Source organism: Zosterops lateralis, assembly GCF_965231275.1.
Source record: "Zosterops lateralis genome assembly, chromosome: 7".
NCBI classification, from domain to species: domain Eukaryota; kingdom Metazoa; phylum Chordata; class Aves; order Passeriformes; family Zosteropidae; genus Zosterops; species Zosterops lateralis.
In genome coordinates this window covers 37,157,709-37,180,955 of record NC_139767.1, presented here as the reverse complement: position 1 = coordinate 37,180,955, position 23,247 = coordinate 37,157,709, and the positions used below count along the sequence as shown (strand labels likewise).

At 43.3% G+C, this 23,247-nt stretch overlaps 2 protein-coding genes across 25 annotated transcripts in view; one reads left to right on the top strand and one right to left on the bottom strand.

The window, feature by feature from the left end:
- The window catches only part of NEB (nebulin), a 98,296-nt gene extending 92,756 nt beyond the window's left edge, over positions 1 to 5,540 (top strand). For 20 of the 24 annotated variants that reach the window (XM_083865443.1, XM_083865435.1, XM_083865437.1 and 17 more), the window contains 9 exons: positions 557 to 649; positions 962 to 1,054; positions 1,303 to 1,395; positions 1,691 to 1,798; positions 1,993 to 2,176; positions 2,708 to 2,800; positions 3,525 to 3,677; positions 3,982 to 4,091; positions 4,784 to 5,540. In XM_083865443.1, coding sequence (XP_083721569.1) covers positions 557 to 649; positions 962 to 1,054; positions 1,303 to 1,395; positions 1,691 to 1,798; positions 1,993 to 2,176; positions 2,708 to 2,800; positions 3,525 to 3,677; positions 3,982 to 4,091; positions 4,784 to 4,957 — 1,101 coding nt within the window. In that variant the 3' untranslated portion in view covers positions 4,958 to 5,540. The remainder of the gene's footprint in view (positions 1 to 556; positions 650 to 961; positions 1,055 to 1,302; positions 1,396 to 1,690; positions 1,799 to 1,992; positions 2,177 to 2,707; positions 2,801 to 3,524; positions 3,678 to 3,981; positions 4,092 to 4,783) is intronic. The other 4 variants (XM_083865449.1, XM_083865448.1, XM_083865431.1 and 1 more) reach the window with 4 other exon arrangements.
- A 639-nt stretch (positions 5,541 to 6,179) lies between these two features.
- Positions 6,180 to 23,247, bottom strand: part of RIF1 (replication timing regulatory factor 1) — a gene marked incomplete at its 5' end in the record, with an annotated part of 30,249 nt that continues 13,181 nt past the window's right edge. Inside the window, 20 exons of the mRNA XM_083864914.1 lie at positions 6,180 to 7,490; positions 7,785 to 7,923; positions 8,166 to 8,319; positions 8,858 to 8,973; positions 9,070 to 9,147; positions 9,451 to 9,582; positions 9,962 to 12,568; positions 12,845 to 12,899; positions 12,978 to 13,067; positions 13,730 to 13,869; positions 14,229 to 14,372; positions 14,757 to 14,856; positions 16,738 to 16,940; positions 18,004 to 18,046; positions 19,340 to 19,604; positions 20,210 to 20,309; positions 20,931 to 21,080; positions 21,339 to 21,446; positions 22,731 to 22,911; positions 23,025 to 23,098. Coding sequence (XP_083721040.1) covers positions 7,270 to 7,490; positions 7,785 to 7,923; positions 8,166 to 8,319; positions 8,858 to 8,973; positions 9,070 to 9,147; positions 9,451 to 9,582; positions 9,962 to 12,568; positions 12,845 to 12,899; positions 12,978 to 13,067; positions 13,730 to 13,869; positions 14,229 to 14,372; positions 14,757 to 14,856; positions 16,738 to 16,940; positions 18,004 to 18,046; positions 19,340 to 19,604; positions 20,210 to 20,309; positions 20,931 to 21,080; positions 21,339 to 21,446; positions 22,731 to 22,911; positions 23,025 to 23,098 — 5,100 coding nt within the window. The 3' untranslated portion in view covers positions 6,180 to 7,269. The remainder of the gene's footprint in view (positions 7,491 to 7,784; positions 7,924 to 8,165; positions 8,320 to 8,857; positions 8,974 to 9,069; positions 9,148 to 9,450; positions 9,583 to 9,961; positions 12,569 to 12,844; positions 12,900 to 12,977; positions 13,068 to 13,729; positions 13,870 to 14,228; positions 14,373 to 14,756; positions 14,857 to 16,737; positions 16,941 to 18,003; positions 18,047 to 19,339; positions 19,605 to 20,209; positions 20,310 to 20,930; positions 21,081 to 21,338; positions 21,447 to 22,730; positions 22,912 to 23,024; positions 23,099 to 23,247) is intronic.

Genomic DNA, 23,247 nt, shown 5'->3' with positions numbered 1-23,247 from the left:
TAGGGCTTTGTTTTTTTACAGCTTGGTTTGTGAATTTTGTGGGTTCTATCCAGACCATCTCAAGAGTTTGGATCCCTTGGTTGGGGGATCAGGGAATGTTTGGCTTGGAAGGGACATGGAGCTGGTTCCATTCCCACTAGCCCAGGTTTTCCAGGGATATTCAGGTTTCTCTCTGTGTTTCACCTTTTCATTGGATTTTCAGCTGGATTTGACTTCAGGGAGAAACACCCATCCCTGACATCATTATTTGGGGCAGTGTGGCAACAAAAATTCCACCTTCCTCCCAAAAAGGATCAGGAATTACTTCAAATATAGATTTTTTTACAAAAGCGTTTTTTAAACAGCTTTTTAGAGCCAGAGGCACTTCCTGAGCCTCTGGAGCCACCTGGATAGAGCCCCTAACCCCAAATCCCATTTTCCCTGCTCCTCACACCCCTCCTGGCAGCACTAAACGTTTGAGGTTTTGAAATCTGGTAACAAAATCAACAATTTGTGTTCCAACCCCGATGCTTTGGGGTTGTTTAAGAGCCCGGGGGGGCTGTTCTGTGTCCCGCAGGTTTTGTACAAAGAGAACGTGGGGCAGGCGACCCCCACGCCCGTCACTCCCGAGATGGAGCGAGTCAAACGCAACCAGGAGCAGATCAGCTCGGTATTGCCCCAAGGAAACCCTTCCCAACCTCCCACTGCCCTGCCTAACACCACACCACGTCTTCTGAATAACCTCACTCTGCCTGGTTTTATTTAACCCTCTAATTTTTTTTTTTTTTCTTTACAAAGTCACCTCTTAAGTACTTTAATTTTAAATGATTTTTTTTTCGGTCATTTAACTTGTTAATATGATTTTTCTTGACTTTTTTTTTGGTGGGTTTTTTTTTCCTAACGGCTGGTGTTGAGTGTAAAGCCAGTAACAGCCCAGTTGTGGAGTTCTGCCCTGGTGACTGAGTTCCTTTGTGGTCTGTAGGTTGCATACAGGGAAGGTTTAGGCAAGGCCACTCCCAGCCCGGTCACTCCGGAGATGGAGAGAGTCAAGCGGAACCAGGAACAAATCAGCTCGGTACTTGTGTCAAAAATAACCATCCTCAGCCAAACTCTGCCTAATTCAGCCTGACTTTCCCAGTTTTCCTTATTTTTGCCTATTTTCCCTTTGAATTTTTTTTTGCCAATAACGTTTCAGCCGCTTTGTTTCCCGAGATGGTTTCCACTCTTGCAGGGCTGACTTTGCTTGAACATTAACCCCACTCCCAGGAGGAGCTGGAATTCTCCCAGCCCGAGCTGTTGTCCACAAATGTTTGTGCCCTGCAGGTGCTGTACAAGGAGCACATGGCCAAGGGAACTCCGACCCCGCTGACCCCGGAGATGGAGAGAGCCAAACGCAACCAGGAGAACATCAGCTCGGTGGGTGAAACACAGGGAAAGAACTGAAATCCTCCCTTGGAAGGATATGGAGCCACAGGGAATTCTTTAAAACTTCAGTCAAGTGTTTCTGTGATGAGTTGGGTTCACTTGGGGGTTTTTAAGCAGTTAAATTTCAAACTACTGCCGTAACTCTCTGTGATGTATAAAATTGTGGCTCTTCAGCAGGAGTCACTTATAAAAAATGTATAAAAATCTGGGATTGGCCCTTCTCCAGGCTTTTCTTTGCTGGCCTGGTGCTGCAGAGGTAAATCCTGTCCTCCTCCTCCCCTGGCAGGTTCTTTACTCTGACAGTTTCCGCAAGCAAGTCCAAGGAAAAGCCGCCTACGTGCTGGACACCCCCGAGATGCGGCGCGTGCGGGAGACCCAGAAACACATCTCCACTGTAAGGACACTCCCAGAGCTGTCCTTCCCCTGGGAAGGCAGTTAAATGTAAAAATAAACCCACCTGGCAGCAAGGACAAGGTGTCCTACCAGGTGTGGTGAGCCAGGTTTATAATGCTGAAGTGAATTTGGGATTGGGCTCTGTTGGGATTGGGAAAGCCAAAGTTGAGGAATCACAATCCTTTGGGATTGCAGGTGAAGTACCACGAGGACTTTGAGAAGAGCAAAGGCAGCTTCACGCCCGTGGTGACCGACCCCATCACGGAGAGGGTGAAGAAGAACATGCAGGACTTCAGTGACATCAGCTACAGGGGCATCCAGAGGAGGGTGGTGGAGATGGAGCGCAAGCGCGTGGACCAGGACCAGGAGAACCTCACAGGTCAGGACACCTGGGCACATCTGGTACAGCAGGGGTTTTATTTAAGCTCAGCCACATCAATTCCAATTCTTCATCACCTGGAGATGTTCTCATCCAAGTCCCTTTTGAAAATGTTCTCTCCCAACAACTGTAAATGACCTGTGACCTGCTGTCCCCACCTTGATAATGTCACGCTGCATTTATGGTTCTTTTATTTGTAACTTCATCTCTATGGATTAGAGAAATACCTTGCTGTAGATTGATTGTAAAAAACCTAATCTGTGCTACAGAATTAAGCACTAATTTCTAAAATAAGGGTAGTTTTTCAAAGAATTCCAGACTGGTTTGGGGTGGAGGGACATTAAAGCTCATCTAGTCTCCCCCTGCCATGAGCAGGACACTTTCCACTGTCCCAGGTGACTCCAAACCCCAATGTCCAACCTGGCCTTGGCCACTCCCAGGGCTGGGGAGGGCACAACTCCTGTGCTGCTGTCCAGGCCAGGCTGTGCTGCTCAGGCTCCCTCAGGAAATGAAATGCCCTTTTCCCTGCAGGGCTCCGGGTGTGGAGAACCAACCCCGGCTCCGTCTTCGACTACGACCCCGCCGAGGACAACATCCAGTCCCGGAGCCTGCACATGATCTCAGGTGTGTCCCATGGGCTCCACGGGGGAAAATGGGATCCAAACTCTTGTGAGGGCGTGGTCTGGGTGCCAAACAGAGCTGAGAGACCCCCAGGGACACAGGGGAGAGAGGAGAAATTGGCTGTAGCTGCTCCTCACCAGTGTAGCTTATGTTCAAAAAATACATTTTTAATCTTCCTGTCATAAAATGATCCAACAGAGGCAGGAGGAGGATTGTTTATATGATCCACAGATGCCATGATACAGCCTGTGCTTCCTTTTGGAATTACTGAACAGGCTGTTCTCAGAGGCCTTTTATTAACTCCTGTCTGAGAGGAAAAATACCTGGATGGTAGAAAATCATGGGGATGGCTCAGTGCTGTGTCAGGAAGAAAATCACAGGATAATTACAATAACAATTTTGGAAGCAGCCAGAACTCAGGGAAAAGAGGCTGGAGAAAAGCTAAAATACTGTGAATATTGGAGGGCAGGACTTCAGCATGGAGTACTTCAAAAACCACTGGAAAATCCCACTATGGAACCATAAAACTACAGTGGGATCATGGAAAAGTTGAGCTTAGAAGGGCTGGGTTCTTTGGGGTCTCAACTCTGGGTTTGGTGACTCTGAGACCCCCAGGACTGGTGATTCTTAGCCCCAGGGGTGGTGACCGGGACCCCCAGGGGTGGTGACACTGGGAGCCCTGGGGTGGTGACTGAGCCCCAGGGAGTGACAGTGGTGCTGTCCCCAGTCCAGGCGCAGCGCCGTAGCCGGGAGCACTCGCGCTCCGCCAGCGCCCTGAGCATCAGCGGCGCGGCCGACGAGAAATCGGAGCCGTCGGACGGCACCGACCAGCGCCTGTCCTACTACAGCAACGGGGGCTTCTTCACTGCCACTGCCACAGGTACAGCCCTGGGGACACGGGGTGGGACACCAGCTGGTCACGGCACTGTGTCCAGCAGCTCCCACAGACAGGAAAAAGCACAGCTCCAAAATGTTCAGTTGTGCACAAGGAACAGCTGTAAATGTGCATTTTAAAATGATTTTGACCCATCACAGTGGGCTATCCCTGATCTTTATCCAGACCACCTCCATCACAATCCCATAACCCCACACAATGATCTTTATCCCAACAGCTCCATCCCCTAATAACCCCCCACACAATGATCTCCATCCCCATCCCATAATCCCCCCTCTCTCCCTCGCAGTGGGCTACAAGCAGGTGAAGACCATCGAGCTGCCGCAGCAGCGCTCGTCCTCCGTGGCCACCCAGCAGACCACGGTGTCCTCAGTGCCCTCCCAGCCCTCCACGGCCGGGGTGAGTGACCCTGCTGGGCCCTGGGCTGGGGACACGGCACCTGGGAGGGGTGTCAGAGCCCAGGGGGAACAGCAATTAATGGTGGTAATCAAAGATTGGGTTGGTGACATCCCAGTCCGTGGGGATGAAGCTCTGGATGAAAGCAGGTGAGGTGTGACAGTGACATAAGCGGGACAGAGCCTCCCCTGTGCCTGGAAACTTGGAATGAGCAGTGAAAACTTTGAATTAGCACCTAAAAACTTGGAATGAGTACCTGGGAACTTGGAATGAGCTCTTCTTCCTACTCAACACTTGAAAATTTAGGAGTGGGAAGAAGGGCCCATTCAGAGATTGCCTCTGGAGTAAAGGACAGTGGGAATGGCATTGCCTCTAAAAGCTGCTGGGAGGCAACAATGGGAAAGTGACACTTGAAGTGACCATCAGTGACTCTGAGGGTGGCCCTGAGCACCCTGAGGTCACTGCTCAGGCTCGGTGTCACCAGCACAGCCAGGGGTTGTGGCACTCAGGTCCCCAAGGCGCTCAGGGAGGGACAAGGATCCATAGCCAGATTTGGAGGAGCAGCCAGATCCTGCTGTGACACCAATTCCCAACCCCTGGGGTTTGACCCTGTCCCTTTGTGATCCTTGGTGTCCCTGAAGACATTCTGTCCCAGTAAGGCTCTGACCTGTCCTGTGTCCCTTGTGTCCCTGCAGAAGACGTTCCGGGCCATGTACGACTACACGGCGGCGGACGCGGACGAGGTGTCCTTCAAGGACGGGGACACCATTGTCAACGTGCAGGCCATCGACGAGGGCTGGATGTACGGCACCGTGCAGAGAACCGGCAAAACCGGCATGCTGCCCGCCAACTACGTGGAGGCCGTGTGAGCCCCCCTGCCTGCCCCGGGGCTGGGACATCTCCCCTGGGGTTTAGGTCACCTCCCCTGGGGCTGGACATCTCACCTGGGGTTTAGGACACCTCCCCAGGGTTTAGGTCACTTCCCCCTGGGCTTTAGGTCACCTCCTCCTGCCCTCCCTCAGCCAAACAGAAACAACTGCAGAACAAACCACACCTGGAATATTTCACGTTTTAGAAAGTACCTCTAAGCACATCCTGTGCTTTCCTTTCTTTCTCCCAATGCCAAAGTTCAAACTTTTTCCCAACTTCCAAATGTTGTCTGGAAATTTCAAATCTCTCATCAAACACAACACATCATCTCCAAAATTCCATTATTAAACACACACATTGTGTGATTCATTCTCCTAAAAAGAGAATGTTTCTGGGCTGTTCTAAAATGTTTGAATCTCTTCACTTCCTTTTCCATTTAAAGCTTTCAAACCAATTTATGTGGGGAGGGAAAAGCAACCAGCCCTCTCCTCCTGCTTGCTGAGCTCTCATGAATGTGTTCTCCTGTTCTGGGGGCAAAAGCTGTGATTTCTTGTAAATTAGTGATGAATAAAGCTGAGGTTTCTGCAGTATGGATGGATCCTGTGGTGCTGAGAAAGGGAATTCACCCCACAAACTGCACTGAGGAAGGAAAGGATCAAGATCTGGGGTTATTCACACTTGGACATCATTTTTTTTTGTTTCATCTACTGCAGGCCTCAGTAGCAGCCACTCCACAGGAAAGAAGGGAATAAAAATCCCTGGATCCTGTGTTTAAATCCCAGTTAACAGCAGGGGCTGTAGCATCACCCCTGAGCAATTCAGAGTTCAGAGGGAAGTCTCAGCAGAGCCAGCCTGGAAGGGAAATGTCCTTGCCCAAGGCAGGATCCAGCACTACAGGCACTGCGAGTTGGGATTTCAACCCTTTCCCTGTGTCAGGAACATCCTCACCTGCCCAGGGCAGCTGAAATCTCCTAAGGAAGCAGAGCTGGAACCAAAACAACAACTCAGAGCAGCCAGAAAACCCCACAAAGCCTCCTCTTGTAGCTCCAAGCTCTTTGTCCTGTCCCTTTTCTCCATGAGACACAAACAGGGCTAAGAACACACCAAACTTTGCAGTCCAGAGGACATTCCAAGGTCCCTCCCAGCCTTGGAACCCCGAATTTGAGGGGAAACTGGAGAGAAAAAGTCCAGAAACCACCAAACTACGACCAAGTCTGGGAACTATTTGCTCTTTTTATTTGCCCGTGTAAAAGTTCTAAAACCACCTGCAGCAGTTCCTTTCAATAAACATCCATCTGGGATAGCAAACAGTACAATATATACAGATCAGAATTCCAGAGGGAAAAACCTGGGAATTCTGGCTGGTCTCCCAAGAAGCAGCAATGCAGTCCATGCAATTACAACTCCATAAATTATTACCCAACATCTGCTGTGAGTCTGTACACAATATACAAAGAGCTCTTGTCCAATCCATCCTTTTTTCCCCTGTGGAAAAAAAAAAACAACTCTTTCCCACAAGGAGAACCTGCTGCCAGCAAAGGCCTGGGAGGCTTTGCAGAGTCTTTCACCTGTCCAAGCACATTTCCTCAGCACTCCTTAGCTTGAGTCGTACAAAAATACATGGAAAAATAGATCCAGTACAAATCCCAGGCTCCTGCTGGAAGGAATTAATCCCAGCTCAGCTCCAAAGGGAGCAGCTCTCAGCCCACAGCAAGAGTCTGCAGCAGTAAGAACACTTTGGGTTTGAAAAAAAAAAACCACAAAAAAATAATTTAATTATTACTCTGTTGGTTTGGTTTTTTTCACAGTCTTTGCTATTGCACAGCTTTGTCAGGTTTTCTTTCAGTGCCTGAAAGAAAGATGCATAGCAATCCCATAGAAACACCTCTGCCAGGGAGGAGAGAGTCCCACCAGTTTGGGGAGAGGGAAAAAAAACCAACAAAAACTATTTTAAGGAAAAAAAGATGAAAAAAAAAAAAAGAGGGAAAAAAAAAAAAAAAAGAGGAAAAAAAAAAAGAGAAAAAAAAGGGAATAAAAAAAAAAGAGAATAAAAAAGAGAAGAAATAAAAAGAGAGAAAAAAAAAGAGGAAAAAAAAAGATGGAAAAAAGAGAGACGGGGAAAAAAAAAAAAGGAAAAAAGGGGGAAAAAATGAAAAGAAAAAGGGGAAAAAAGGGGAAAAAAAAGGGAAAAAATTATGGAGGTGTAAAAAAATATCCTCTAGGACAAAACCCAGATTGAAGGGGTAAGTGAGCAGGAAGAAGTGGAAGGAAATTGCTGTACCAAGTCCTGGTTGCTGAGCTGGGGCTGCAGCTACTCGGGGCCCTGGTGGGGAGGGGAGTCCAGCCGTGCCTGCAGGTCCCTCAGGATGCACAGGGACATCTCTGCCAGCTTCTCCTGCATCTCACAGAGCTGCCTGTTGGAGTAGCCACGCAGATCTGAGCTCAGCTGGGCAGCCAGAGCCTGGATCTGCCCCAGGAGATCCCCCTGGGGCTGCTCACTGCTCCTGCTGCTGCTGGTTGTGTCAATTAAATCTGAAAGGAGAGAAGTGCAGGGAAATTCAAGCAGAATTCCAGCTGGTTTGGTACAAAATTACATTTCTGAGCAGCCTATAGAGTAATTATTCCACAGGAATCAAAAATTGGTTTTGACCAAAAAAAACCTCCAGTCTGCCCTTCCTCAGGCTGAGTTTTGGATCAGGATTGTGAGAATAAATTAAACCCAAAATAAAAACAATAGTGTTCATTCTCTCCTGTTGCCACCAGGAGAGAATCAAGACAAGACAACAGAACCCCCCAAACCCAAAGCAAAAAGCCACCAGCAGGTACCTGCTGCAAGTTTTTCCTCATCTCCACTGAGAGATTTCTCCTCTACATCATTTCCAGGCTTCTCAGCCTCTTCCAGCATTGTGCTTTCCTCCAACGCTCGAGATTTCACCTGGGGGTTTTGTGGGGAGAGAAAACATTTCTAGATTGGAAAAAAGAAAAATTAAATTATATGGTGAGGTATTATTTTAAACTCATAATAAATAAAATCACTTTTTTTTTGTTAATAATATCATTTAACCAAGTCATCTGCATCGTGAATTCATGGGACTGAGGCAGGCAGGGATTAGGATTTAAAGTGGTGCTTTTAATGAAGGAAAAAATACATAATTCCTCCTGCAGTGGAGGAATATTGGTTTCCTGGGTGCCAAAATTGAACTTTACCTGTTGCTCATGGTATCCCTTCAGAGCTCTCTTGACACTGGAGACTTTGGGGGAGCGGATGGGGAGGGTTTTGATTTCTGGAGGTGTCAGACTGCTCAGGTCTCCCACAGTCTTGATGTTCTTGGCTCTGAGGAGCTGCCCCAGGCCCCTGGCACTGCAGCAGGGGAGGGAAAATCAGTTATTGGTGCACAATCAGGGAATATCCTGAGCTGGAAAGGATCAGCAATCAAACTCCTGGCCCTGCACGAACCCCTCCATCCCTGGGGAGCTTTTAATCAAAAAAGTTCCTTCTCCCTGTTAGGGACATGAAAGAACCACACACTCACCAGTCAGGCTGAAGTGAGTAAATGAAGGGCAGTTTATTATGATTTGGGGTTTAAATAGGATTTGGAATTTGGTAGATGAGAAGAACACCTCTCTGACCCCGATGGTCAATTCAGAAATGCATCACAGAAATATGAAAAACAATCTACATGGTTTTGAGAAACTCCAGTTCAAGAATGCAAACCATCATCAGAAGGCTAAAGATCAGAGTGACAGTACCTGAAGAACCCCAAAACAGCCAAATCTCTTCCTCACCCAACCAACCCCAATCTTTTTAAAGAATTCTGGCTAAAACTCTGGGTTTGTAGCTTCAGTAAGGACTCAAGTTCCAACTGAAATGTCACCTCCAGAAGCAAGAGGCCACTGACCAGATGTTGGATGTGATCTGAGGTAAAATGGCATCCACAGGGGCTTTGCAGGCAGCCAAGGCAGGATACACAGACTTGGTGAAGCAGGGCAGGGATTCCTTGGCCATTTCTGTGATCTGGGATAACACAGGGCAAGTATTAAATCCACTGTCACACACTGAATACAGAGAAAAATAAATAGAAGAGAAACATGAACCAAAAGCACTTCTTACTAAACACTTCTTTGAGCTCTTAAATTTAGGGGTACGAGATCCTGGGGACAGAAATCCTTTGGTTGGAGTGGTAATGTGCTGGATAGAAAAAGAGGAAAAAAATACCTCAGGGTGGTAGGAATTCAGTTAACAGCAGGAATTCAGTTAACAGTAGGAATTCAGTTAACAGTGAGATTTTAGCCCCTGAAACCTCAGAATTCACTTGAGTTCAGAGTAACAGAACGAGTCGAGCTAAAGCTAAATTTTGTTTCTTACACTCCTGACCCTCAGCTCTTACAACTGTGTGTAAGTGACTACAAACATGCACTAAAGCCACGCTATGTATGATAAATACACCAATGCTTGGGGGACACAGAATATTGTAACAGGATTTCCCCTGACCTGCATGTTGGAGAGGATTTTGAGACTCCTGGAGGAAGGTGAGGAGTGGGATCTGATGACAGGACTCCTCCTGTCGATGTCGTCCGCCAGCCCCTCCTGAAAAATGGGATTTGCAAAAGAGACTCGACGGATCTGAGGAGGAGAGAAGGAGGTTTTTAGAGTGGGAACTCACCCCAGCACAGCCTGGTGCAGTCAGTCTGAGCAGACAAAACATTCAGTTTGGAATCATTGAAGTTCTTGAACAACACAGGGAATGTTTCAGCCAAGGAATTCCCAAAGGAATCTCTGTACAACCCTGAGGATGCTGCTGCTCCTGGTTTTGCAGTGACCCCAGGCAGCAGAACAGACTCTGGTGCTCTGTTTCAAAATAAAACCCCTCACAATGCAAATCTGTCAGTGCCAAACCCAAATCTCTCCACTGTATGATCAATCACAATTAACCAGTAATTCAACAGCTTTGGAATGATGACAGTTCCTCATCCCAGAGCAGCACCCAATCCCCATGGAATACCTTATTGGCAGGTGAGAGGGGATCATCCTCCTGGCTCCTCTTGACCCCTCTCTTGAGGATGCTGGTGGAGGGGGAGGCTGAGGGGGACCAGGTGCAGCGGGCCTGGAGGCTGGTGGGGCTTTCAGCCACCTGCACTGGGGGATCCCCCTGCACCTTCAGGGGAGAATCCACACTCACATCGCCCAAGGCCACGTTTTCAGGCACTTTTATTTCAGTTTCCACCAATTCCTCCTTCATCTCTTCATCTGTTCGAACAACAAAAGTTTTTCCAATATGGTTCTCAGCTTCTCCTTTATCCTCCTGATTTCCTTCTAGCTCCTTAATCTCTTTTTCCTCAGGTTTGCTGTCAACACACATTTCCTCAGGCACCTCTTCCAGCTGTTCATTTTCACAGATTTCTTCCTTTTCTGCAGCTGCAGGTTTTTCCTCTTGCTCCCCTGAGTCCAGGCAGCTCTCCCTGGGCTCTCCAGGAACACTCTCAGGCAGAGCCTGCTCTGTTTGCTCCTTCTGCTCAGCAGGTTCCTTCACTTCCTCCACAGACTCGGTGGTTTCGGGTGCTGAACCCTCTGGAATCTCTGGATTCTCCTCCTCTGGCATCTCCCTGCTCCCCTGCAGCTTTTCCTCAGCCATTCCCTGGCTTTCCAAGGTGAAGGTTCTGCATCCCTTGGGAGGGTACAGGGGAGTGCTGGTGGCACACGGGACCAGGGGCAAGCTCCCCTCTGAATCTGAGTGAGCAGAACCACTGCCAGGGGTCTGAACTGGGCTGGGCTCAGGCTCCTCCAGCTCAGCACCTTTCTCCTTTTTGGCCTCAGGGAACTTTGATTCAGTCCCTTGCTGCTTTGGCTTTTTAAAGCAGCAATCACAGCTCTTGATTTTTTTCACCCTTTTGCTTCTCTTGTTCTGACACTCAGGGCTTTGCAAAGAGGAGAGCTCAGCACCTGAAACGTTTGCTGCTGGTGCACAGTCCCCTGTGCTGGTTTGCCTCTCCTCCTGTGTGCTCTCCTCTGCTGCTCTCCCCTCCTGCTCAGACACACATGGGCTGCTCAGTGACTCCATGGATGCATCACCCTTGTTCTGCTCCATGCTGGTGTCTGGATTCTCAGAGCTGCCAGAGCCCACAGCTCCTCCAGCAGCTGCAGGAGTTTCCTGGCTTTCCAGGGCCCCTGGTTCAGCTGGCACTGCAGCACCTGTGCTGGCCTCAGCATCACCTTTCTTTGCCTCCAGTGGACTCTTGCTTTCACTTCCCTGGGAAGATCCCTCCAGGCTCCTGCTCCCTGCCTGTCCCTCTTTCAATTTACCTTCAAGAGAATTGCTTCTGCTCCTCACTTTGACAGGTTTTTTCTTCCTTGTGCTCTCCTCCTTGCTGTCAGAGCTGTCAGTCTCAGAGTTCTCTATGCTGGACAGCAAACCTTGGGAAGATCTCCTGGTGTGGTACCGTGGGCGCTCCACCTTCTGCCCTGCTGTGCTCAGGCTGCCCTGACCTTCCCCCTCGGGCCTGGGGGAATCCTCTGCCCTCCTGCCACCTCTGCTCCCCTCCTCATCCAGGCCCCTGCCAGCAGGAGACTCCTTGGGGCTCCAGTCCTCTGCCACTCTCTCGGGTTGGCTGCTCTCTTTTGTGTTTTCTACTGTTTTCCCGGGAATTCCTTTCTGCTTTTGGGCTCCATCCCCTTTCCCCTGGGAGAGCTTCTTCTGGCCAGATTTCTCCTCCTCTTTCCTCCTGTCTCTCTTTGGGGGCCCCTCCTCCTTGTCCTGGCTGCCCGAGGAGCTCTCCACAGTCTCAGAACGTCTCCTGGAGGATCGGCGGAGCTGCTTCTGCTGAGAGGACCCTTGTGAGCCCTGGCTCTCATCCCCTGGGGCCTGCTCAGAGCAGCTGCTGCACTCTGGGGGGGTGTTTTCTTTGGAGTCCATGTCCAGCCCTTGGGCCCTGTCCATCTCTGCGATGGCGTCCTCGGCTCTCTGGATGTCGGCGTCGGTGGAGCGCAGAGCCTGCGAGTGGTTCAGCAGGATGTGCTCCGCCTCCTCCACTGCAGAGCCCAGCTCAGCACTGTTGCTTTCCAGGCTCCCACAGGCCTCTGACCTGCTCAGGAATTTGGCTTTACTCCCCTGCAGCTCCATCCTGCTCTGCCGGCGCGTCACCCTGCGCGTGGCCGCCACTCCCGCGTCGCCCTCGGCTTTTGCGGCGTTTTTATTTTCCCCTCCAGGTTTCTCAGCTTTGGCTCCAGCCTTGGTGCTGCTGCTGTGCTCCTGTGGGGCTGCCTCAGGAGCACCCCCAGGCAGCTCCAGCACAGAGTTCAGTGGGGCTGGGCTGAAGGGTCTGCTCTCTGCAGCCCCGAATTTCTCCAGGGTGATGAAGGACTGGCGCCGGCTGACAGGCTGGGGGGTGCCCGAGATGATGTCACTGGAGGTCGAGCTGTTGGTGACATTGGAGGTGTCCTCCTTCCCTGCTGAGGCCTCCTGGGAAGCTGCTTCCATAGACTTTGTCTCCAATCCCTCTCCAGTGGATGTTTCCTCTGGGATAATCTCAGCCGTGTCATTTTTGGCCTCCCCCTCGCTGTTGCAGGCTGGGCTCTCCTGTGAGTGACATCCTTCACTCTCCTCCTTTTTCTCCTGTCCCAAAAACAACAACAGCACAAGATTTGTCCTGGGAATCAACTGAAACAGTTGTACTTGTCCTATGAATATAATAAAAATCAACTACAGCTCTGGTGCAATAAAAAACAACACATCCACAAGGTTTTTCTAACCATCCCTCCTCTAAATTATTTATTATCCGTGTTTTGATAGTTATAAAAGATATTTGTTTAAATCATTGAATCCCAAAACAAAGAACTTCAAAAATACTGAAGTTTTGCTGTATTTTACCATCAGACAATGGGAAATTACCTGAGGTTGGTCTGCAGCGTCTTTTTTGGTATTTTCTACCAAAGGTGGGACTTCCCTACAAGAGAATTTCTGAAATCAGTGTTGCTGCCAAAGGAGACAACTTTAATGACCACAACTGGGTATTTGTACTCACAAAGAATCCTCCTGGCTCTGGGTGTACTGGGAAAGTGAGGGAGTGTCCTGGGAGGCATCCAAGTTGTTGTACATAGCAGGAATATCAGCTCTGGAACAGCACCAGGAACGGCAGTCAAGACTTTTATTTGGGATTTATTATCTCCTAAGTTCAAGGTTAAGCTGCAGCTGCATTTAATCTTTTTTTTTGGGGAATAAAAGCTGTGATTGGGATCCCACAAAGAATTCACCACAAGCCAGAGGAGTTCCTGCCACACAAGTCCTGCTGACTCTGCTCCTGCTGCCTAACACAGAAAACACTCCAGTATTATCCTCTCATGTTAAAAAGAGGATCATTCCCAAGATTCTTTTACAATTAAGATGAGTCTTGGGGAATATCCTAATTCCTGACATCCTGCAGACTACTCAAGAAATCCTTTCTTCAGATTGTTTAACTCAATCTTTTAATTTCCATGATTTATGAAAAATGACATCTTCTATTTCACACTGCAAGTGAGCCAACAGAATAAACATCTAAATTCCAAATTCCCAAAGTCCAAACAGACTAGAGGGGCTTTAATCAAAAGAGGAAATGCAACTGCAAGAAGAATTTAATTGCTTTAAAACAGCAAAGCAAAAAACTCTTTTACTTTAAACTTGATAACTTGTGTGGAAGAACAAGACTCAATTACCTGTGGTGGTGTGAGAGACAGGAATTGAAGTTAAGTCAAGGAATGATATTTCATATTAAGTTTAAAACAATAAATGACAGACCTCTTTGACCTAAGCACTTCTTTCTGATGTTCTGTCAATATTCTTGGTTTTGTTTCCGGAGGAATAAACACAAAATCAACAGATTTCTCCTCTTCCAGAAGCTTCTCACTTGTCTTAGGAGATGAAAATTCCAGTTTTAACTGCAGAAAGATAAAAAAAAAAAAAAAAAAAAAAAATTAGGGTTAGGAACAAGAGAGGAACTGAAAATCAGGAATTTCTGTAGGACATGACCTATCTCTGTGAGGGATCTGCCAATCCCAAAAGCCACCAAACCCCAAATCTGTCATAACCTCCAGCCAGAGTGAGGACTGAGGTTTTTATTTGCCACTCTCCCACCCAGCCTGACCCTTCTCCAAAACTCAGCAGAGAATTCTGACAGGAATATTAAATCACACTCTGCTGGGCAGCCTGAGTTGGAAAGAAAAATATTTCAGCATCCCCAAACTCCTGATTTTGTCCTGGATTTGATCTCAGGACACCTCTCTGGGAACATTTTTACCTTTGCAGGTGTTGTTTGCAGGTTGCTGGGCTTGTCTTTGCCATCATTTTTTGGTTCACCTGTATGTGCCAATATTGAATCTCGTTTCTGTCCCACCTTCACCTCCATCCCACTGATTTTTGCATCCAGCTGGGAATTTTCCATCTGTTCAGACAAAACCACACTGAATGCACTGTGGGAACAAACTCCAAGCTCACAAAATCACTCTGTGGTAAATTCTAGAGTAAAACCATCCCATCTGGAATAAAACCATAAAACTTGCAAATTTCTTCTAAATTTCTTAGAGGACAACTTGAAAAATAAATTAAATATTTCAAATAAATTCCTAGAAGGCAAAATTCACCATGCAGGAAGTGGAAAGAACCAGCTGAGTGCTAACCCAGCACAGTTCATCATTTTAAACCAAACCACTGTAGGTAAATCAGATTAAAAATCCCAACTGACCTTTCACTCCCTGCTGAACAATTCCCATGAAATCCCAACCATGGGGTTTTTACCATATTTACCATGAATATTTGGAATATTTACCATGTCAGAGAAGGGGCCACTGAACTCCTCAGACATCTCAATGCTTTCAAAACCAGGCAGCAGCAGAGGGATTTTCTTTTTGGCTTGGCTTAACACTGACCTGCTCAACAACAACAAAAAAGCATTTTAGATTTATGGCAGGGGGGAAAGGTGCAGGAAAAGAGCAGCAGCTCACAATACAAAGCTTATATATAAATAAATATATATACACACACACACTTTTATTTATATATAAATACTATATATATATTTATATATAAAAATACTATCCCCAGCTTACACAAGGAATCAGAATGGCACACAATAATTTGTGTAGATCTGAATAACAAAAATCTGTTTCTTACTCAGGAAAAGGGCAGCAGCTCACAATTCAAACCTTTCTATATATACATATGTATATTTATACATATTTATTTGTACTTTTTTATATATATATATTATTTATATCATATAGATGTTTTATATATTTATATTTCTGTGTGTAAATTACATATATATTTATATGTGTAAATTATATATATATATATATATATATATAAAAAAAACTATACCAATCCCCAGCTTGCACAAGGAATCAGAATGGCACAGCACAACTTGTGAAGATGTGAATAACAAAAAAAATCTTTTTCTTACTCAGGAAAAGAGGATCAGCTCCCAATACAAAGCTTTATATATATACATATATATACACACATATATATACATATATATATATACACACACATATATACATATTTATTTGTATTTTTATATATATTATTTATATCATATAGATGTTTATATATTTATATTACTGTGTATAAATTATATATATATGTATATGTGTAAATTTATATATATATATATATATGTATATATAAACAATAAATACCAATCCCCAGCTTGCACAAGGCACGTGAGAATGGCACACCACAACTTGTGAAGACATAAATAACAAAAAATCTTTTTCTTAGTCAGGAAAAGAGCAGCAGCTCACAATACAAAGCTTTACATATATACATATATATATACACACACACACATATATATATACATATTTATTTGTATTTTTATAATATTATTTATATCATATAGATGTTTTATATATTTGTATTTCTGCGTGTAAATTATATATATATTTATATTCCTATGTGTAATTTTTATATATATATAAATAAAACCTTATAAATACCAATCCCCAGCTTGCACAAGGAATCAGAATGGCACACCACAACTTGTGTAGATCTGAATAACAAAAATCTGTTTCTTACTCAGGAAAAGAGCAGCAGCTCCCAATACAAAGCTTAACATATATACATATATATATATACACACACAGATATATATGTATATATACATATTTATTTGTATTTTTATATATATTATTTATATCATATAGATGTTTAATATATTTGTATTTCTGTGTGTAAATTATATATATATTTATATTTCTATGTGTAAATATATATATATATTTATATGTGTAAATATATATATATTTCTATTTCTATGTGTAAATTTTATATATACATACATATATATATATATATATATATATATATATCTCTATATAAACCCTATAAATACCAATCCCCAGCTTGCACAAGGCACATGAGAATGACACACCACAACTTGTGAAGATGTAAATAACAAAAAACCTTTTTCTTACTCAGGAAAAGAGCAGCAGCTCTCAATACAAAGCTTTACATATATACACACATATACATACACATATACACACATATATATACACATATTTACTTGTATTTTATATATATTATTTATATAATATAGATGTTTTATATATTTATATGTCTGTGTGTAAATTATATATCTATTTATATGTGTAAATTTTATATATATACATATATATACACACACATATATATATATACATACATATATATATAAACTATAAATACCAATCCCCATCTTGCACAATGCACACCAGAATGACACACCGCAACATGTGAAGACGTGACTACCAAAGGCAGTTTCTCACCTCAGCTCCTGGGGGTACGTGAGTGAGGAGGCCTTGGCAAAGGTGCAGTTCCAGAGCTGGGCGCTCTGCTGCCTCAGCTGTTTGTTCCTGTGCTGGAAGGCCACGCACAGCACGGGGCTGAGCTGCTGCAGGAGCTCCGAGTCACAGGAGCCAGGGCAGTGAGCCTGCAGGCACTGCAGCACCTCTGCCAGCAGCTTCTCCAGCTGGGGGAGAACAAAATACACAGTTTTAGGGGTTTTTTTTAAGCTGAATTTGTAATTAAAATCTGCAATATTTGTATTAGAAGTTAGGAATAAAGTTTATTATTATGGTGCGAAATGTCGTGTCACATTGAAGTGTAAGAGGTGAGTGCTCCTCGCCTCAAGAATACAGAATTCCCCCTCAAACATATAGAGATTTCCCCCTCAAACACCCCAAAATTTCCCCCTCAAACACCCCAAAATTTCCCCCTCAAACACCCCAAAATTTCCCCCTCAAACACCCCAAAATTTCCCCCTCAAACATCCCAAAATTTCCCCCTCAAACACCCCAAAATTCCCCCCTCAAACACCCCAAAATTCCCTCCTCAAACACCCCAAAATTCCCTCCTCAAACATCCCAAAATTTCCCCCTCAAACATCCCAAAATTTCCCCCTCAAACATCCCAAAATCTCCTCCTCAAACACCCCAAAATTTCCCCCTCAAACATCCCAAAATTTCCCCCTCAAACATCCCAAAATTTCCCCCTCAAACATCCCAAAATTTCCCCCTCAAACACCCAGAAATTTCCCCCTCAAACACCCCAAAATTCCCCCCTCAAACACCCCAAAACTCCCTCCTCAAACACCCCAAAATCTCCTCCTCAAACACACAGAAATTCCCTCCTCAAACATCCCAAAATTCCCTCCCCAAACATCCCAAAATTCCCCCCTCAAACATCCCAAAATTCCCCCCTCAAACACCCCAAAATTCCCTCCTCAAACACCCCAAAATTCCCTCCTCAAACATCCCAAAATTCCCTCCTCAAACACCCCAAAATTTCCCCCTCAAACATCCCAAAATTCCCTCCTCAAACACCCCAAAATTCCCTCCTCAAACATCCCAAAATCCCCTCCCCAAACACCCCAAAATTCCCTCCTCAAACATAAAGAATTTAAAAATCAAATCTCTACCCTCATCACATTTTTAATTTAGTTTTTTTTTTTGGTTTTTAAAGACAGAAGAAATGGCAAAACTTTGCTGTTCCACATTTTCCTCAACCCCAGTGATTTTCTGTAGCAAATTTACCTTGTTGTTCAAATTGCTGTAGACTTTGGGTACCTCAAGGAGCCTGCCAAAAAAACCACAAAAAAATTCAAATAATTGATATTTTGAATATAAATTTCAGTGAGTCTGCCAAAAAACAAAATCCAAATAATTTTTATTTTGCTGTCTCATTTAATCCCAAGCCTAAAAATTTAAGAGATAATAAATTCAAGCACTGCACACTCAGTTTTAAATGAGTAACTTGATGGAATAATTTTGTGAAGTGATTGCAGATTATTTAATTTCCTGATGGACTTTCCCAGATTATCTTTTCAATTCCCTGAATATTGAAATGTTGACTTTAGGAGAAATTAATGGAAAAGTCAGTAGTAATTAATACCTACTGAAAATTAAGGCTTTTCTTATAAATTAACTTTTTATTTCAATCTTAATGCTCTCCTTAAACAGATTTCCCAAGGCCCATTAATATTTGCATTAAAAGGCTGAAATATTTGCGTTGAAAAGCTGAAGTACCACTAATCAATTCCATAGAAATAAATATATTCCATGTAAATAAATACATTCCATAGAAATAAATATACTCCATGTAAATAAATATGTCCCATGTAAATATAATCCATAGAAATAAATGTATTCCATGGAAATAAAAATATTCCATAGAAATAAATGTATTCCCTATACAAAAATTCCTTGGGTATCATTAGCCAGAAAAATGTGAGGAACTTTACATTTAATAACTCATTTTATCAACCTGTGTGACCTCCAAACTGAAGAAGTCCTCAAATTTTTTCTTTGTTTCCACATGTTTTCCTTCAAAAATATTTATCCAACTTCTCCTTTTTCAGGAATAAATCTTTAAAAAGAAGATGCTAAAAAATTATAAACTTTTCCATTTTTGTGAATAAATCCAAGGAAAACCATTTTGGTGAATAAATCCAAGGAAAACCATTTTTGTGAATAAATCCAAGGAAAACCATTTTGGTGAATAAATCCAAGGAAAACCATTTTGGTGAATAAATCCAAGGAAAACCACACTCAGGAAAAAAGCACCAAGCCAATTTTTTCTCAGTATTTTCTTCTGTTTAAAAACTTCCAGGTTTTCAGTGTACATTAAGTAATTATCATTAATTTCCTAGAAAATTTTATGTAGTGGCCACTTAGAAAATAATTTTCTGTCACTAAATATCTTCACTGAAAGGTGAATTATCAGCAGGTGGAAACTCAACTATGCCAAGAGAGTCAACACTGAAAATATCAAAAATTTGAATTATGGAGCTTTTTTTTCCAAATCCTGCAAACCCTGAGCTCAATCCCACACAACACCAGAGTTTTCCCCACCCCAAATTCAAACACTTACCTGGTTTTTTCATAAAACACAGCCAAGGGCTTGGAAAAAATGGCAAAAGTGGCTCCAATGAGGGAAGGCAGGGAGATGTGGCTGAGGATGGTGTGCAGAGCTGCCAGCAGGGAAGGGCCCATGGAAATCAGGGATTCTGTGGGGATTTCTTGGGAGCTGAACTCGTGGAAAGAGTTCAGGAGCAGCAGGAGGAGCTTGAAGAGAGAGGCCAGTTTGCCAAGAGGCTCCTTTTTCTTCTTAGCCCAGCCTGTGGGGGTCTGGGGAGCTGAGATTTAAAAATAATTCAATTAAAATTTTGATTTTTTTTTTCTTAACAACAACAGAGAGCTGAGCACTGAGTCTATGTGAAGGCAGAGCTTTGATTCCCAAATTAGATATATATATAAAATAGTTTAAAAATTGATTTAACAATTTAAACACGTTTTTAATGCGTAATTTTATCTGATTTCTATTCTTTTTATTTATATTCCTGGCTGGTCAGACTCTGCTTTTAAGGTTTTCATGCCTACATGAAAATCAGCTCCTCAGATATCACCTGATACACAAATTCTGGAATAGTGAACAGGAAGGAAGGAAAAATAGAAATTTTTATTAGTTTATTGATTTGGAAGTGAAGCTTCCATTCTGTTTTTCCTCATCAACATTTCCAATTAAAGCATTTCATTCTCTCAGCAGGTCAAACTGCATTTCACCACTTAAAATTTTAACTAAATTATGCTTTTTTTGGAAATTATTTCTCCAACTTTAGCAGTTTAAGTGTTGAATAGGAAAGAAAACAAAGAGTATTTTATACAAAATAACCCTTTGCCTTCTGTTAAATTTTAATTTTAACCAATACACAGAAACCCCAAAATGGAATTATTTCCTTACATCTATTTTTGGGCTGGAATTTGGTGCCATAGGGAGCAAAGTTGATGCAGTCAACCATCACTGACACGAGGTGGGTGAGACCTTCCAGCATGGGAAACACCTGAGGAGGAAACACAGAGCAGCAAAAAGAAATTAATCAACAGAAAGAGAAATCAGTCAGCAGAAATATCAACCTGCACAAAGAGAAAAAGAAATCAAGGAGAGACAGAACTCAGCATGAAGGATTTTATGTCCCAAATTAAATGTTCATCCCCCTCCCCTTGTGATGAGAGTTTGGGAAGAAGCAATTTAAGTAAGAAATTTTTTTTTTTTTGAAAATTTTTCTCTTTTTTACAGCTTTAGCAGTAAAATCCTTAAATTTTAGTGTACAAGGCTGATGGTTCCATGTTCCTCTTTCCTAAACTGCAGTGCCTGGGTTTGTGGTATTGATAAACACATTTCCCCATGACAAATCCCATTTACCACCACCAGGACACTCATTATTATTAATTAGAAGCCAAATCTAAAATCTGTTTAATTATTATTTAATAATTCAAAAATAATTTCTAATTATTTTTACTCCCTCCTTTCATTTCTTTCCCAACTCCTGCCACCAAATAAAAGTTTTAAGTCTCACCCAAACCACTCCGCGTTACAGAAATCACTACATTAAAATTTACAACAACATGTTCTTTACATCTAATTTAGAAAAGATCTGCTGAATGATGTGTTTTATACTCACTACTGGAGTTTCACCTTCTAGCCCAGACATTATTTTGGCACAAAGCTCTTCACAGCACAGGTTTTCCTCTGCTGTTGCCACCAGAGCAGCGCAGCGAGCGAACGCTCGGTACAGGTCTGACCAAGAGCGCAGCAAGGATTTCAAAGTTGGCTGGAAAAACAGAGAGGAAAAAGTTGAGAAATATCCATATCTCTGCACAGAAAAAAGACTTGATTCATGTTTTCTTCTTCTGTTAAAACTTAGGGAATTCTTTAGGGTGTTAAGCTGGAGGTTTAGGATTTAAAACCTTATGTGGGTGTTGTGCTGAATCCAAAATTCAGCTGATTAAACCCAAAGTCAGCTCTGAGAGTTCAGAGGTTTTATCAATCCCATTTTGTTTTGAATTAAATTTGATTCATTTGGTGTTACCTGTGGGAATCCCTGAGCTGGGAAAATGTGGGTTACTGGCAGCAGCAAAGCACTGTACACAGCACTGAAGTTGTGTTCCAGGGCATCCCCTTGGTTCACCTCGTTATTCTGCAACAAGAAAAGAGTTTTATGGGTTTATTATTCATTTTTTCATACTTGTGGATATTTTGCTCATTAAATAAACAGTTTTTTCCACTTTTCTCCAAGGAGATTATCTTCCAAATCAATTGGGAGAAGAGCTGCTGAAATCTGCTTTTTCAGAAGAGACTCCTTTGGGAAGTCTCCTCCCAAATTTTGTCTCAAACTGGGCCATTAATGAAGCTGCAAAATTGGGATGGCAAACGAGGCTGATGCTGATTCACTGTCCTAAATACAGTTTAAAATCAGATATTCTGCCTCCTTTAAGAGTTCAGGAGGCTCCTGCTAGCCAAAACACACCCCAAGAATTCAACCAATCTGTCAGGAAATGTCTGATGTGTTTATCAATTATTTCAGTTGCAGTCAGTGATGACCTCACTTAGAATCCTGCAATGGGTTGGGTTGGAAGGGATTCTAAAATTCATCTCATTCCAACCTCACTTTTTTCATCCCACATTTTCCATTGTTCAAGGCATGGAAAGGCAAAAAAAGGTCACACAGAAAAGGACCATAAGGAAATGGTTGTTAATCAGGGTGTTGTTAATGAGGTTTTAATTAATTTTTAAGTCGGTTCTTGTTGCTCCAGTTTGGGATCAGGCTCGGATTCCAAATTTAGCACTTTGAGCACTTTGAAAAATTGAGCACTTTGAAAATCTGGGAAATAGAACTCAAAGCAGGAATCATCTTCATGGCCATTTTACTTCCTGGACACCAAATTTTATATTTTCTGGTCAATAATAGAGATTTCAGGAAGGCAAAGCTTCTCTGGGCATTCCATTCCAGCATCCCATCCATCCCTGCCCTCTGGCACTGGGAAGCCATTCCCTGTGTCCACGCTGCTGTAAATCCAATTTCTTCATAAATTTGATGGTTTTTAGATCTAATGACTAATGAGGATGAATTCATTCAGCAACTCCTACATTACAATCAATATATTTCTAGTAAACAAGCTGCTAAATGTCTTAAATATTATCCTTTCTATGGGTTTTATTACACTAAAGAGGCCTAATATGAGTAAAATGTGGTCTAATTACACCCTGAACATCCCAATGTGGGATTTATTTTATTTTTACTCCCCAGGATTTTTACCAGCAGAATTATGCCAAGCTATCTAATTTCAGTATCACTTCAAGGCATGGAATTCCTTTAAAAAAAATAAAATAATTCAGATAAATGCTCAGCAAAGTTCTCCTGTGATGTCCTGGGGGTGGGGAAGAGAACCAAAAGCCACTAATGAATTAATTAATGAATTACCTGATTAATCCACTCAGTGAGAGGATGGACAACAATGCTCCACATCCTCCAGAGGTGCTCCTTGTTGCCCACCTGCCCTGCACTCTGATCAATGACACAGAGCACAGACTCACTGAAAGCCAAGGCTGAGGTGGGGCCAGACAGGGCAAAACCCACCAGAGTTTCCAGAATCCCAAAGAATCTGGGGAAAGAAATTCCAAAAGTATAAGGTTTTTTCTTTTTTAGCTGAAATTAGAAGGGAAATAAATAAAATTATGTGGTGTTTTTCTAAGGGATGCTCAAAGTTTCACTTACCTCTCATCTGTCACACAGAATTCCAAAAGATTGTTATGGAAAGGCAGCTGGATTAGGAACAAAGCTGGAGTTCCCTGAAAAGAGAATTTGAAGAGGTTAAAACAACACTGATCATATCAAATGGCTGCCTCACTTCCACAAGTTGTATTTAACTCTGAGCCAGAAATTCAAATTTGTAAAAAATTGTTCAAAATTGTCGATTCTGACATTTCAACGTAAAAAT